The sequence below is a fragment of the Thermobia domestica genome, chromosome 11 (genome assembly GCF_964235325.1).
Source record: "Thermobia domestica chromosome 11, izTheDome1.hap1.1, whole genome shotgun sequence".
Classification (NCBI taxonomy): Eukaryota; Metazoa; Arthropoda; class Insecta; order Zygentoma; family Lepismatidae; genus Thermobia; species Thermobia domestica.
Genome location: NC_137464.1, coordinates 8,694,792 through 8,712,375, shown reverse-complemented (window position 1 = coordinate 8,712,375; position 17,584 = coordinate 8,694,792). Strand labels below are relative to the sequence as shown.

General features: G+C 34.0%; 1 protein-coding gene across 1 annotated transcript in view; it reads left to right on the top strand.

Annotated features, from left to right (window-relative positions):
- LOC145663864 (uncharacterized) overlaps nt 1-8,882 on the top strand; it is a 49,138-nt gene extending 40,256 nt beyond the window's left edge. The window contains exon 3 of the mRNA XM_081729995.1: nt 8,011-8,882. Coding sequence (XP_081586121.1) covers nt 8,011-8,232 — 222 coding nt within the window. The 3' untranslated portion in view covers nt 8,233-8,882. The remainder of the gene's footprint in view (nt 1-8,010) is intronic.
- Nucleotides 8,883-17,584: the final 8,702 nt, after the last annotated feature.

Genomic DNA, 17,584 nt, shown 5'->3' with positions numbered 1-17,584 from the left:
GTTCTATCATTATTTCCTAAAAATATAGATGGAAGTATAACCTATACTATAATACTATAATAAAACTATACTTGTTTAACAGGGAAATGATTGATGTAACATGAAAATTTGATCTTACACTTCATGTGTACTCTTTCTCTTATAAAAACAATCTAGTTCTATCATTATTTCCTAAAAATATAGATGGAAGTATAACCTATACTATAATACTATAATAAAACTATACTTGTTTAACAGGGAAATGATTGATGTAACATGAAAATTTGATCTTACACTTCATGTGTACTCTTTCTTTTATAAAAACAATCTAGTTCTATCATTATTTCCTAAAAATATAGATGGAAGTATAACCTATACTATAATACTATAATAAAACTATACTTGTTTAACAGGGAAATGATTGATGTAACATGAAAATTTGATCTTACACATCATCTGTACTCTTTCGCTTATAAAAACAATCTAGTTCTATCATTATTTCCTAAAAATATAGATGGAAGTATAACCTATACTATAATACTATAATAAAACTATACTTGTTTAACAGGGAAATGATTGATGTAACATGAACATTTGATCTTACACATCATCTGTACTCTTTCTCTTATAAAAACAATCTAGTTCTATCATTATTTCCTAAAAATATAGTTGGAAGTATAACCTATACTATAATACTATAATAAAACTATACTTGTTTAACAGGGAAATGATTGATGTAACATGAACATTTGATCTTACACTTCATGTGTACTCTTTCTCTTATAAAAACAATCTAGTTCTATCATTATTTCCTAAAAATATAGTTGGAAGTATAACCTATACTATAATACTATAATAAAACTATACTTGTTTAACAGGGAAATGATTGATGTAACATGAACATTTGATCTTACACTTCATGTGTACTCTTTCTCTTATAAAAACAATCTAGTTCTATCATTATTTCCTAAAAATATAGATGGAAGTATAACCTATACTATAATACTATAATAAAACTATACTTGTTTAACAGGGAAATGATTGATGTAACATGAACATTTGATCTTACACTTCATGTGTACTCTTTCTCTTATAAAAACAATCTAGTTCTATCATTATTTCCTAAAAATATAGATGGAAGTATAACCTATACTATAATACTATAATAAAACTATACTTGTTTAACAGGGAAATGATTGATGTAGCATGAAAATTTGATCTTACACTTCATGTGTACTCTTTCTCTTATAAAAACAATCAAGTTCTATCATTATTTCCTAAAAATATAGATGGAAGTATAACCTATACTATAATACTATAATAAAACTATACTTGTTTAACAGAGAAATGATTGATGTAACATGAACATTTGATCTTACACTTCATGTGTACTCTTTCTCTTATAAAAACAATCTAGTTCTATCATTATTTCCTAAAAATATAGATGGAAGTATAACCTATACTATAATACTATAATAAAACTATACTTGTTTAACAGGGAAATGATTGATGTAACATGAACATTTGATCTTACACTTCATGTGTACTCTTTCTCTTATAAAAACAATCTAGTTCTATCATTATTTCCTAAAAATATAGATGGAAGTATAACCTATACTATAATACTATAATAAAACTATACTTGTTTAACAGGGAAATGATTGATGTAACATGAAAATTTGATCTTACACTTCATGTGTACTCTTTCTCTTATAAAAACAATCTAGTTCTATCATTATTTCCTAAAAATATAGATGGAAGTATAACCTATACTATAATACTATAATAAAACTATACTTGTTTAACAGGGAAATGATTGATGTAACATGAAAATTTGATCTTACACTTCATCTGTACTCTTTCTCTTATAAAAACAATCTAGTTCTATCATTATTTCCTAAAAATATAGATGGAAGTATAACCTATACTATAATACTATAATAAAACTATACTTGTTTAACAGGGAAATGATTGATGTAACATGAAAATTTGATCTTACACTTCATCTGTACTCTTTCTCTTATAAAAACAATCTAGTTCTATCATTATTTCCTAAAAATATAGATGGAAGTATAACCTATACTATAATACTATAATAAAACTCTACTTGTTTAACAGGGAAATGATTGATGTAACATGAAAATTTGATCTTACACTTCATGTGTACTCTTTCTCTTATAAAAACAATCTAGTTCTATCATTATTTCCTAAAAATATAGATGGAAGTATAACCTATACTATAATACTATAATAAAACTATACTTGTTTAACAGGGAAATGATTGATGTAACATGAACATTTGATCTTACACTTCATCTGTACTCTTTCTCTTATAAAAACAATCTAGTTCTATCATTATTTCCTAAGAATATAGATGGAAGTATAACCTATACTATAATACTATAATAAAACTCTACTGTTTAACAGGGAAATGATTGATGTAACATGAACATTTGATCTTACACTTCATCTGTACTCTTTCTCTTATAAAAACAATCTAGTTCTATCATTATTTCCTAAAAATATAGATGGAAGTATAACCTATACTATAATACTATAATAAAACTATACTTGTTTAACAGGGAAATGATTGATGTAACATGAACATTTGATCTTACACTTCATGTGTACTCTTTCTCTTATAAAAACAATCTAGTTCTATCATTATTTCCTAAAAATATAGATGGAAGTATAACCTATACTATAATACTATAATAAAACTATACTTGTTTAACAGGGAAATGATTGATGTAACATGAACATTTGATCTTACACTTCATCTGTACTCTTTCTCTTATAAAAACAATCTAGTTCTATCATTATTTCCTAAAAATATAGATGGAAGTATAACCTATACTATAATACTATAATAAAACTATACTTGTTTAACAGGGAAATGATTGATGTAACATGAACATTTGATCTTACACTTCATCTGTACTCTTTCTCTTATAAAAACAATCTAGTTCTATCATTATTTCCTAAAAATATAGATGGAAGTATAACCTATACTATAATACTATAATAAAACTATACTTGTTTAACAGGGAAATGATTGATGTAACATGAACATTTGATCTTACACTTCATCTGTACTCTTTCTCTTATAAAAACAATCTAGTTCTATCATTATTTCCTAAAAATATAGATGGAAGTATAACCTATACTATAATACTATAATAAAACTATACTTGTTTAACAGGGAAATGATTGATGTAACATGAACATTTGATCTTACACTTCATGTGTACTCTTTCTCTTATAAAAACAATCTAGTTCTATCATTATTTCCTAAAAATATAGATGGAAGTATAACCTATACTATAATACTATAATAAAACTATACTTGTTTAACAGGGAAATGATTGATGTAACATGAACATTTGATCTTACACTTCATCTGTACTCTTTCTCTTATAAAAACAATCTAGTTCTATCATTATTTCCTAAAAATATAGATGGAAGTATAACCTATACTATAATACTATAATAAAACTCTACTTGTTTAACAGGGAAATGATTGATGTAACATGAACATTTGATCTTACACTTCATCTGTACTCTTTCTCTTATAAAAACAATCTAGTTCTATCATTATTTCCTAAAAATATAGATGGAAGTATAACCTATACTATAATACTATAATAAAACTATACTTGTTTAACAGGGAAATGATTGATGTAGCATGAAAATTTGATCTTACACTTCATCTGTGCTCTTTCTCTTATAAAAACAATCTAGTTCTATCATTATTTCCTAATAATATAGATGGAAGTATAACCTATACTATAATACTATAATAAAACTCTACTTGTTTAACAGGGAAATGATTGATGTAACATGAACATTTGATCTTACACTTCATCTGTACTCTTTCTCTTATAAAAACAATCTAGTTCTATCATTATTTCCTAAAAATATAGATGGAAGTATAACCTATACTATAATACTATAATAAAACTATACTTGTTTAACAGGGAAATGATTGATGTAACATGAAAATTTGATCTTACACTTCATCTGTACTCTTTCTCTTATAAAAACAATCTAGTTCTATCATTATTTCCTAAAAATATAGATGGAAGTATAACCTATACTATAATACTATAATAAAACTATACTTGTTTAACAGGGAAATGATTGATGTAACATGAACATTTGATCTTACACTTCATCTGTACTCTTTCTCTTATAAAAACAATCTAGTTCTATCATTATTTCCTAAAAATATAGATGGAAGTATAACCTATACTATAATACTATAATAAAACTCTACTTGTTTAACAGGGAAATGATTGATGTAACATGAACATTTGATCTTACACTTCATCTGTACTCTTTCTCTTATAAAAACAATCTAGTTCTATCATTATTTCCTAAAAATATAGATGGAAGTATAACCTATACTATAATACTATAATAAAACTATACTTGTTTAACAGGGAAATGATTGATGTAGCATGAAAATTTGATCTTACACTTCATCTGTGCTCTTTCTCTTTTAAAAACAATCTAGTTCTATCATTATTTCCTAATAATATAGATGGAAGTATAACCTATACTATAATACTATAATAAAACTCTACTTGTTTAACAGGGAAATGATTGATGTAACATGAACATTTGATCTTACACTTCATCTGTACTCTTTCTCTTATAAAAACAATCTAGTTCTATCATTATTTCCTAATAATATAGATGGAAGTATAACCTATACTATAATACTATAATAAAACTCTACTTGTTTAACAGGGAAATGATTGATGTAACATGAACATTTGATCATACACTTCATCTGTACTCTTTCTCTTATAAAAACAATCTAGTTCTATCATTATTTCCTAAAAATATAGATGGAAGTATAACCTATACTATAATACTATAATAAAACTATACTTGTTTAACAGGGAAATGATTGATGTAACATGAACATTTGATCTTACACTTCATCTGTACTCTTTCTCTTATAAAAACAATCTAGTTCTATCATTATTTCCTAAAAATATAGATGGAAGTATAACCTATACTATAATACTATAATAAAACTCTACTTGTTTAACAGGGAAATGATTGATGTAACATGAACATTTGATCTTACACTTCATCTGTACTCTTTCTCTTATAAAAAACAATCTAGTTCTATCATTATTTCCTAAAAATATAGATGGAAGTATAACCTATACTATAATACTATAATAAAACTATACTTGTTTAACAGGGAAATGATTGATGTAACATGAAAATTTGATCTTACACTTCATTTGTACTTTTTCTCTTTTATAAACAATCTAATTCTATCATTTTTCCCATGGAAATATAAGTGGAAGTATTTTACAATTACTTATCATCCTTTCGGGTACAGAATAATACCCGTTGAATATTATATAGACCTAGTGGCTTGTTGTATTGGAAGCCCCAAAAGCTTGCACCCCTCCCATCAAAAAATTGTGAGTGCCCTCTTGGAAAGAGCTATTCGGTCGAAATTTATTTTTCATTAGAGTTCAGGATGAATATTACCTGACCAGGATATTAGTGCGGTTTTTGGAGGATGGCGCTGCAGTTGTGTTTACATCAGTTTCTAGCTAAGCGTGGTGGGACAGGGGAGCGGAGAGCGTCACTCTGCAGTGTATCCAACGATTTTTGAAAGTTGCAGTTTATATGTTATTGAGTAGCCTATTTGTTTGCGCTCAATAAAGAACGCCGTAAACTATATAGTAGTAATTGAATGCAGGAATGGTTCATCATTCCTGCTATAATGTAGATGTATTGTGTATAATGACATATGCACGGAAATTAACAATGTAAAGACAACATAGCATGTAAATGTGTATATAAATTGATTACGTTTTATTCGATTTCATTGTAGAGCAGGTGCAACCTGTAAAACGCAGGAATGACGATGCCAGTGACTAAAAGATTAATAGCTTAGAGACTTGCGCAATAGGTTTACCTTGTAACTGTAAGTTTAAATCAAGTTAAGGCTCGCGATTCTTGTGCTTCTTTTAAGTGTACGTTTATCGGTTGACAAATAAATTATTTTCACGAGTTTTAACCAAGGAAGAATTCTGATACGTTTACACTCGAGAACTGTGGAAGTCCTTCTCGTTGGTCTATTGGCTAGCACATGTGCCTTTACTGTATGTTGTTCTGGGTTGATATCCCAATGAGAGCCCAAAAATTAATTTTACAATCCTTCACTTTCATTTGTCATCTGTCCCCTTTAGCATAAAGAGCATAATCATGGGACGTTAAACTAAAGAAATTTCATCTCATTTTTTTTTTTTTTTTTAAATATAAACCTTTTGGGAAAAAGGAGATGAAGAAGAATTTTTCCTTCATTTTCTTTAAAGGGCTAATGGACTTGCTTTAAACAATGAAAGCACAGTTGTCAAAATATAACTTTGATTCACAAAGATGAACTTCGAGGTTTTGTTAACAGGAGAAGTAGGAATTCCTTACACTTGAATGCTACGAAAATTCTTAGTGTTTCTTTGTACAACACTGAGGTTAATTTATTCGCAAGTTATTACCAAATTAATATGGAGGTTGCATGTATTTTGTTTGCAAGTCCTTTAAAATGTTCTGGAAATAACTTACATAACTTTTGAAATAGTGTTTGCCTTCGTGAAGTGGTTTATTATGAACAGGACAAAAATAACTGTGATAGATTAATTACAAGTAATCTGGTTAGAAACACTGTTGTTTGTATTTTAGTTCCAAAACTGGCCGCCCGCACTGTTCACTGGTCAGGTAATAATAATAATAATAATAATAATAATAATAATAATAATAATAATAATAATAATAATAATAATAATAATAATAATAATAATAAATCACCTCATGTAACCATATACAAGTACTTATTAGTAAATTTTAATTCAGCTAATTTACTAAAAATTAAAGTCTTGTGTCTTTTACCATTAATATAGTATTGCTGCTATTGGGAGTGATGACAAGGGTCATGAGTTACTTGGGTCACGCCTTTTATACAGGTCATCAGGTCTGGGTTTCGCCACCCCGTTGCTGTTTCCTCAGTGATAACATTTTTTGGTCGCCCACTACATGACCTGTCTTCAACAGAGCCAGTCTCCTGGAATTTAGTGATCACATGTCCGACTGTGCTGAGCGATACCGGTTCTCTCTCTAGGTGCCGTCTGTTAAAATGAAATGAAATCTTTAAGTTTTACGTCACACTATTATGCCGGCTAGGCTAAAAAAAAAAGACGGTGATGGTGAGAAACGAATGAAATGGTGGAATGAAGAATGTGGGATGAAATGAGAGATCCCTGACAAAAACCCAAGCACACGGTGTTTGTCCACCACAAAGCTCATTTGGCGGGAGCTGGAGTCGAACCAGGGGCCCCATGCACTAAAGGTGAACACTCTACCGCTGAGCCACCGCGGCCGTCGCCAGGTGCCGTCTGTTGTCATCTGAAATTTCTCGGCAACTGCGTTCCACGGATATAAGAATGATTTCCACCTCCTGTGCCTTTATCAGACCCATTTTAGATCATCTGCAAGGAAGAGAGATTCTGTCAGTTTCAATGTAGCCCATATTAGATCACCTGCAACAGTGAGATTATGCCAGTTTCAACGTCATTTTCCACCTTTGGGCCTTCACAACTCCAACTCTGCAGCATTGACAAAACACACTTATACCAATGAATTCGTGAGCTCCCTTTCATTTTAAGAAAATCGACTTGAATCCAAGGTGGCAGCCATGATTGACATACACCGCAATAGTTGCGTACCCTCACTCAATATCAGCTTCCCTACTCACTTTTCGCCTGTTCCTTACCGGCTTCAAAGTATAAGGATGTCCAAGGACTTTTGACCCACCCTGTTTAAAGACAAATTTTGCTCTCTCTTACCGTCTTTGCTCCGATACCTGCTGACAGACGAATGGATAGACAGCTATTCTCAAAGTTTTCCCATTTTTGCATGTAATATAGTTTGTAAGTTTAAAATATTACATATTTTTTCATCAAACTTGTGGTTAAAAATTAAGGGAAAAAAAATATCTTTCAGCTACAAGTCAAGGCGGGCCAAAAGTACTTTAAAGGCACAAAAGATGCTGTGGATTATGCTCACAAATGGGACTGGGTGGATGGCGGAATGAAGAAGGGCAAGTGTGCCAAGTTCCTAGGGTTGCCAGATACAATTGAAGAAAGCGCCGATGATATTCAGAGCAGCATTCAAGAATTTGAAGAAAAATTGAGGGAGAATCCACCAAAAGAATTTCCAATGTGAACCAAATTTATTTGTAATACTAATACTAACATGCACATGAATTACGCAGTGCTATCGCTTGGATTTTTAAAAAATGTAGTCGCAGAATCCTGGTTGAAAGTAGTTAGTGATTAAGATGCTATATATTCAATGTACTTATCAAGCATGTATGGACTTCATAAAGATCTGGTATATAATAATGCTCTTTACTCGTAAAGTAGATAATAGTTTTGCACACAAGACAAGAAATTTATCGTGTCGTCTTCCAGGCACGTAGCCAGGATTTCGTAATAAGGGGGGTCCGTGACGAAATACTGTGGGTATCACGCCAGAGGCTCGATCATTCTATACTATTTTACTGGCAATATATATTAGTTCGTTTAGCCAAGATTTCGTAATGGGGAGGAGGGCATGACATGAAAAACTGTGGTTACACACCAGGGGCTAAATTAATCTAAATATTTTACTGGCAACATACTAATATTGATTTGTTAGGACAATAAACTGAGGATATGTTAGTAATTATTTTAATAACAAATTATGAAGAAATCTCGAGTAAAAGAATATAAAAAGTATTGAAAAAGATATAGTTTTCCGAGGTCATTCGAACTCAGTTCTTGCTTCTTTCCTTTTCTTCCTTATTTTCGTTTAATGCAGTCAAGGATAGCAACGAGATCTCTTTCGGCAGTAAAGATATCCTATAAAATGGATTAGTGTTGCCGCGAAATTGAAAATTTCTTTAGCAAGTGTAACTGGAATCTATGTTGCCAGGTTCATATTATTGGTATTTTAGGCATTTCTTAAGTTCTACCTGTTCGGTAGAGTCTATCTTACCGAACCGGTTTATCGATCGTCATTTGTAGTCCAAGCAATAGCATGGAGATAGATGAAATTCGGAATGCTCCATTACAATAATATTCATTTTGAACTCCCCCCTTCCGTTTCCTTCACAGAAAGCTCCTCAGAAGAAAGAGTAACCAAACACTTGTTGCAGTGGCGTAGCACAGTTTTGTGCCCCCCCCGCAAAGTATAGAGGAGGGACCCTAGTTGTAAAGCCGATAGAAGTAAGATTGAAGTTCTACTTCTTTAATCATCGCAAGACTTCGGGGCCCCCTAAACGTCGGGGCCCCCCGCACTGCGGGGGCAGCTGCTACGCTACTGACTTGTTGTAGCTTTATATTTTTAACGCTGATTCTTCTTTTTCTCGTTTCTTTTTGTTTTATCCTTCCTTATTTTTTCATTTCTGGTTCCTAAGGGAGGATCCGGACCCCCCGGATCCATCCTTGGCTAGGCGCCTGCGTCTTCCTTGAAACTAGACAACAGTCGAGATGAGAGGATCAATTCGAGGTACGAGAAGAAATTTGTGAATCTTGTGGGCAATAGTAGTTCACCCAAGTCTTAGAGCTCAGGTACTGTTTTAGCGTTACATTAATCATAGGATAACAACTATAAATTGATAAAGTGATTGTATTAACACAATGAAGAGTACTTATGAACGTTTTATAAATAGGCAAGTACTTACACAATACATTCCAGTAATAAATATTTTTATAACACACACTTCGGAGGACCTCTCGTGATACAGAAGGACTCTTAACAACTTCTAGACGAAGTTAAGAAGAGAATCAGAGCATACATTTCGTACACGAGAAAAACTTTCCGAGAATCAAGACGAGACGAGAAAGGATTATTTGAAAATCGAGGATTATTTAAAAAAAAAAAAAAAGACATGGTTATCCTTCGTTTTTCATGGTCATTTGGCCATGAAACAAACGCCTGAGAAATATATTACCGCCGTGTACAATTGTGTGGTGTTGACATGTATAACTCGTAGGGTACGATGCTTCATTTTTTTAAATTTCAACACTTCCAGTATGCCCCTAAAAGTGTAATAAAGAAATAAAGTTTTTTTTTTTTTTTTTAAATATTCAATTAGACTGAACAGTCTACACAAAATTTGCAATCGATCAGTAAAAACGCCGTCTTTTTAGAGTCTATGGTCCGCAAGAACTCAGTGTCGAAAGGATTAGCCACAAACATATAAACTTTTCTTTATCTCAAACATATAAACCTAACATTTTAATATACAGGATGTTTCAAAACGACACCGACAACGTTTGGGAGGTGATTCCTGACACCAAAATAAAAAGTATAGACCAACCTGGGTGCACAAATGCTTCCTTTCGGAGTTAAAAGGCTATCAAAAACATGAAAAAATGAACTTTTAAGGTCCATAGCTTCAAAAATATGGGATCTACCGTAGTCAGCTCAATACTTCACTTCGGAACTAGTATGTGCCCTATCCAAATATCCATGTTTCAGAATTACTTAAATTATATGCCCGTAGCCAAACTCCCTCTATAAAAATTGTTGCGGAAGTACCTCAGGATTCTGAAACATGGATATTTGGATAGGGCACATATTAGTTCCTAAGTGAAGTCTTAACCCGACTACGGTAGGTTCCACAGTTTTGAAGCTATGAACCTTTAAAGTCCATTTTTTCATGTTTTCGGCAGCCTATAACTTCGAAAAGAAGCATTTGTGCACCGAGATTGGTCTATACTTTTTGTTTTTCCTTGGTGTCAGGAATTACCTCCCAAACGTTGTCGGTGTTGTTTTGAAACACCCAGTGTTGATTATGTGTAGTCCCGTTTACGTATAATTCAGTAACGGGTTGTCAGGTTTTAAGAACAAACTATTCATGTATGTTTCGTAGGCCGGCCCATTTTATAGCAAGGTAGTGACTACCGAAGCGAACTTTAAAGATAAGTGACTTAAAAAAACAAAAGGCAGGAAATAATTTTAAAGAGCGCTACAAAACTACTGTGGTCAATATTGTTTTAAATCTGTGCCAGGGTAAACAACGTAATAACTATTATAAAATTGGTACCACCAGTGGCAATTTGTTTGTAATAGACATTAGTTTCTGTTGGAGTAGACTACAAAGTTTTATTGATAATAATAACTTTTAAGTCACTTTCTGTTTCTTTTAACACGTTTTAAAATTATTTTCTGCTCTTTTTTTTTAAAGCATTTTCCAAAGTTGTATATTTTTTTTACGGACCCTTTGCTTCGAACGTTTTCTCCTGTATGCCACCTAGTGGTTGAAAGCTGAACTAGTTGAATCTTGGCTGACCAAGCAACTCGTTAAAACTCGTTCTCACTAAGTTCTACTCAATCTCACCAGATGCCACTAGCATTCAACGAAGAAGCACATTTTTCTTCTTACTCCAACTTTCTCTTTTTAGTTGTTTGTTTCTTAATATTTTCTTAAATTTCACTTTTGTGGTCTGTAGTTCATGAAACTATACAGTTTAGAAATTCCCAATATTATCAAGAAAAGGCTATGGCAACAAAAAAGCAGTGACATGAATCAAATTTTGAGCCTCAACTTATCAAGAAAATTAAGGAAGAAACTTAAATCTTTGAGTTTAACGTCCCACGATTATGTCTGTTAGGCTAAGGGTGATTAAAGCAAGTGAATGATGATGGAAGAATTGGTGGAATGGATATGTGGGAGTACCGCGAGAGAACCCTCGGACACGATGTTGTCCACTACAAACTTACTTGGCCGGGGATAGAACCAGGGACCTCACGCACCAGAGGTAAACGCTCTACCACTGGGCCACAGTGCTCCATTTTATCAATGAATTCGGAAATATGGGCGCCGTTGGCGTGGGAGACCGGGGTTCAATTCTCGGCGGGAGCTCATATGGTTCGGTTTCCACGTTAATCAGTATGTCCCATCTCATATAGCCTCGCTGTTGAAAGTTAAAATCAACTCAATTCGGAAACATGGTGTTTTACCTGTATAAGAATAAAAAGTAATTAATTTTGAAAACAGCCTATTGAAATAAGAAAAGCTACGTTAGGATGAGAAGCCATCCCGTTCTTAACGGGATTATCTTTTTTTTGTCAAAAACTTTGTGTTTCTCAACCCAGGACGAGGGGCAATTGCCTCTCCGTGCCCTCCCTTCCAAAATGACGCCCCTGATGAACAAGTTATTTTTGAAGGTATGTCCATCTATTCGTTTGTCCTGATATATAGGGCTACACACGCCATACATATAGGCCTAGACGCCGCACATTTCAACGTACCTGCACCAAATTTTAAACTTAAGGATTTTATAAGGTTCCTAAGGAGAGTCGAACTTTCTTCCTGCCAGGGGCGGATCCTGGACCGACTTCTGGGGGGGAGGCGGTGGGTTGTCATACTGCTATTGGAGCTACGTTTAAGAGCTTCAAACTCTGGGATGAGTTTTATTTTAAAAAATTTTCTCTTCGGTGGGGGGGGGGGAGATCGCCCCGATCGCTCCCCCTGGAACCGCCACTGCTTCCTACTACCAAAAACAAGAACAGTTTCCTGGAGGCTGAAAATCAAAAGTTACTATTTTCTCGCAAATGACTAACGATTTCGCCCACCAAAGGTGTCCCAAACAACTAAGATATTATTAAAAGAAGAGAGATACATGCCTTAATAAAAAAAGTTATAATCTTTCTTGCAGTATTTTCATTGAATCGAATGCAAGTGACTCAGGGCTTCCGACAGTTTTCAAATGTCTTCTGGAATTATTTTTGGGCAATATGTTTCTTAGAACTCGTAAGAAACTGCTATGAGTTGTTGAGCAGTCGCAAATTTTGTTCCAGTTAATTGCTTTTTAGAATTAGCAAACAGCCAAAAGTCACCTGGCGACAAATCGGTACTTTATACAGTATGAAGGTTGTGGCTAGAGACCGGACGTTAGGCAAAATGCCTACTTTTTAAATATTAAAGATATGATTTAAAAAAATAACATTTTGAAGTTTATATGGGAGATTATAATTTCAATTTAACTCAATTTTATTTTGCCTATTTCACCCATTCATGCCTAAATAATTGCTTTAGTGCCTAATATTGCCTATTCTACGCATTTTCTTCAAAATAAGATTTTATTGGGAAAAATATATAACTCAGTATTTCAAGAAAGGATTCTGGCTCTTCCGAGAAATATAAATGCTGTTTGTAGTGATACAATGCCGTAACACTTTGGACTGCTATATGTACTGATAAAGTTCTGTAAAACTTTGGACTGCTGTGTATACTGATAAAGTGCTATAAAATTTTGGACTGTGATGTGTAAAGTGTTGTATAGAATGTATTTATCAAATATACATAGAATACATGTCAAGCTTTGTTTTTTATATATACAGTAAAAGCAGATATTAACAAAGTATATTTCTGTATTCTTTGAACATTAGCTATGACTTGAATTTATTTTTCATTTGTATTGAGCATTTATCTTCAGTATTTCGAATTACATTTTAGTGCCTATTTTTTTTTAAATTAAGTGCCTATTTGTCGGGCTATTTTCCAGGTTTTTAGTGCCTAAACGTTCTGTCTCTAGTTGTAACATTCCAGCAACATCAGAATAAACTGATTGGATGTATGTGGTCTGCCATTATCGTTGTGCAACCCTCAATTATTAGTTTACTGTACATATTAGATTATATTCGTGTCATATATTTCCTCTATGTCTGCAGCACTGTTCTATCGTTTGTTGAGGGTCTATCGTTCCATATAATATCGCTTTTAATATCGATATGCACTATTACAGTAATTGCATGTAGTAATTGTGGGATTTAAGCAAGGGACTCACGACCGTTCACAAACTCTGAACCATCTGTATACTGTCGATTTTCCCAGGCATTCTTCTTCGTTTCTCTTCCTGCTGAAGACTGCTAGTTCTTTTCTTTTAATTAAACAACAAAATTTCTGCTGTTCCTCCACATCCATTTTTTTCCCCTTCAAACAATGAACATGTGTAGCGGTATGGAAAACAACACTTGCTCAAATTCACCTAATTTGCAACATAAGCACCAGCTGTCTGTTCGTACAGCTAATAGAATAACCGTCTACACATTGCAAAATGTGCCAAATGTTATACGCTATACGTATGGGTGCCCGAAGGGGGTAGGGTGGGGCCCGCGCCTCCTTGGCACACGAAAATATATACATAATATAGCGAACCACGTATATTAAGTATCAGAGACACCAGACATTATATAGAAACCATGGAGATGGGCCCCCTAGAAAATTTTCTTCGGGCGCCCCTGGCTATACGCCGTGTTACTAAACATCGATATGATCTTTTCAGTTGCTTCAGACAATCTTTAACCCTTTAATTGGCAAAGGATTGATAGCATTACCATTAAAATATTTAGTTTGCTTTTATGGTTGAACCATGTCTTCCTGATCATAATTTCGCAATTTTAAAAGTATTTTTGTACTTTGATTACAAAATACAGGATGTTTATTTCAAGCAACATTGCCATAAAATAGGTCTTATGTGTAGCTGTTGAACAGCATTGCCCTATTATCAGGGCCGGCGAGAGCGGTCGCGGGCCCCGGGGCTGAGCAATCCCGGGCCCCTTACATGTTCCCTTATGACTTTTTACGTACTTACCACTTTGGACGGAGGTAAACTAAAATGAACATTAGAGCTTATTTTGAACTCTTTATTAGACCATTAATGCGTTTAATTTACATGTCAAACAGTATTGCTATATCTCCAAATAAGTGATTAATAAGAACTCTGAACCTAGCCTATGTTCACTGTTCGCTGAAAAAAAAATAATAACCTCATTAATTCACTATTTATGATTTTGTTTAGATCCTATACTTGTTGGTTGTAAGAATTTTGAAGGCTTGAAAACTAAAATGAATAAAAAAATAATATATTTAATACAATGGTATCAAAATACAGAAAAAAAGTAACTTATCTATTTGTAATAGCAAAAGTTCTCCCCCAATGCTCAATCAAATGCCCAATACAAATTAATTTGTGAAGGAAATACAAAAAGAACGTATTAAATAGTTAATGAAAATTGAGAAAGTAAATGTTCTCAACCATCCAACCTACCCTGTACTATGAATATCTTTGCACAAATTGTTGCTATAAATAATTATATAGAAGTAAGATATGCAGTTAGTCTTCCTTAACTAGAGACATGAGGCATTAGGCCTAATTTAGTTATTTCAATGAAATATTGCTCAAATTAACTATAATGTGATTAATAATGTGATATTAATAGTAATTGTCTGTAAGAGAAATTTATTATTACTACTAGACAACTGTTACAGTTACAATGTATCCCTTTCTACGTATAGTTACAACAAGATTCCCTTTATGGCGTTTTTCAGGGCGAATTCATCAATGATAGCATCCAGTTTGGTACACTTGACAAGTTCTGTCTCCACTGCCAACAAGCCTAAGCTTGATAATCTGTCTTGACACATTGTAGAGCGTAAAACATTTTTTACTCTATTTAACAGAGAGAAAGAGCGCTCTGCACTAGCAACGGTAGCAGGGATTGTGGCGAATATACGAAGGGCCAATGTCGGATTTCGAAATAAAGTTTCTAGATTCAAAGTTTTGATGGTATTTAGGAGATCTCATGGTGAAAGCGTTCTCTTACCAAAATTGGCCGAATATATCAATTTCAGGCTATGCAGTTCATCAGAGTTGAGTTGATTTTAGTTTAGCGTCCCGTTCAGCAGCGAGGCTATATGAGACGTGGACCTACTGATTAACGTGGAATCCGAACCACATGAGCTCCCGCCGGGAATGCAGTTCATCAGAAAGATCATCTCCTAAATCTTTTGGATATCGCTGGACTAGTGCAGCTGCTTGTTCTTGGATCTAGTCACCTGTCATTTCTTTGCAAGACCACAATACACAAAAATTGTTACCCAAAGAGCGCACTGATTGGAAGCGAACTGAATAAGAATATACAACATTTAGTAATTCTTTATCCTCGGCCGCCGGGCCCCCTTTGAGGTCGTGGGCCCCAGGGCTCTGGCCCCTCCTGCCTTCCCCTCTCGCCGGTCCTGCCTATTATGGTCAAATATCATAAGAATACACTCAATAATTAGCAACAGTTTCGTTGAATTATCTTCCTACAGAGCAAGAAAAAAAAACTTTCGCTGAACGTAGGAGATAACGCTTATACAATACTAAATTTGACTGTCCCCTGTTGACGAAGATTAGAACTAGAAGTATCTAAAGAAGCGACCCGCAAATCATGTATATGAATATTGTATGAAAGCAATAATGCCAATTAAATGATCACTGAAGTTATAATTCGTGCGGATAACGCAATAGAATGCGATGCTGCTTCAGAGCACCAGTGGCAAATAAAGGGTTAAAAACTTTACATATTTCATTCATCAATATTTTAACAACACTTCTGTAGGCCACTATGGTAACTTATGTCATTTCTCTGGGAAAAATTCAGAAGGGTTAGATTCTCCGGATAATTTTCACAAAACGACGCTTTTTTAGTTTAACGTCCCACGCTTATGTACTGGGATTAAGGGAGACCGTGATATTGAGATAGATGATAATGGTGGAGTGACGAAAGTGGGAGGAAACGGGAGAAACTAAGCGCATGGTGTTTGTCCACCACAAAATTCACTTGGTGGGAGCTGGATCGAACCAAAGACTCCACAAAATCTCATTGACAATTCTACAAGCTTGAACAATCCGCGGCAAAAAACCTGCACCATGAGCATATAAGTTTATTGTGAAATGACGAAGTCTTTTGCTCCAAAATAAGTGTGTACGGGAGGAGGCCGAGGTTTATCCTGGCGTGATTCGTTCCACAATAAACTTACATCCTAATGTTGCAGGTTTTTTTGCCGCGGATTGTACAAGTCATTTCTCAAAAATCGACAAATGTCGTTTATATTTGGAATAAGTTTTTTCGAGAATCGTTTCCTCTCTTTCTTCATTTCATTTTGTTCGTTATCATTATGATCGTCTCCCTCACCCTCGGATCATAAACGTGGAACGATAAACTAAAATAAAGATTCAAAAGTCTTTAACGCTATAATTAATCCACAGCATTAACTTCACCAGCATGTTTCGGCTTTCTCAACAGCAGTCGTGCTTCTGACAAGCAACGGCTTTTGTGACATGATCATTAGCCTAATACTCGATATAAATGGAAAAATGAAATGAAACCGGCGAGTTTTACGTCCCGCGGTTATGCCGGTTAGGCTAAAGGAGACGATGATGAGAGATGAGTGAAATGGTGGAATGAAGAAAGTGGGAGGAAACGGGAGTACCCCGAGAAAACCCACGAGCACGGTGTTTGTCCACCACAAAGTTCACTTGGCGGGGGCTGGGATCGAACCCGGGACCCCAAGCACCAGAGGTGAACGCTCTACCACTGAGCCACCGCACCCCCCTCGATATAAATGGATCAGAAGCAACCAGGAGCATATTGAGTGATCTAGATTCGAAAAGCTCTAGATTTTCCCAAGTGGTGATCTCGATTAAATAAAATGTATTTATTCTTTGTCTCCCGTGCCTCTTCGGAAAGCTGATCTATT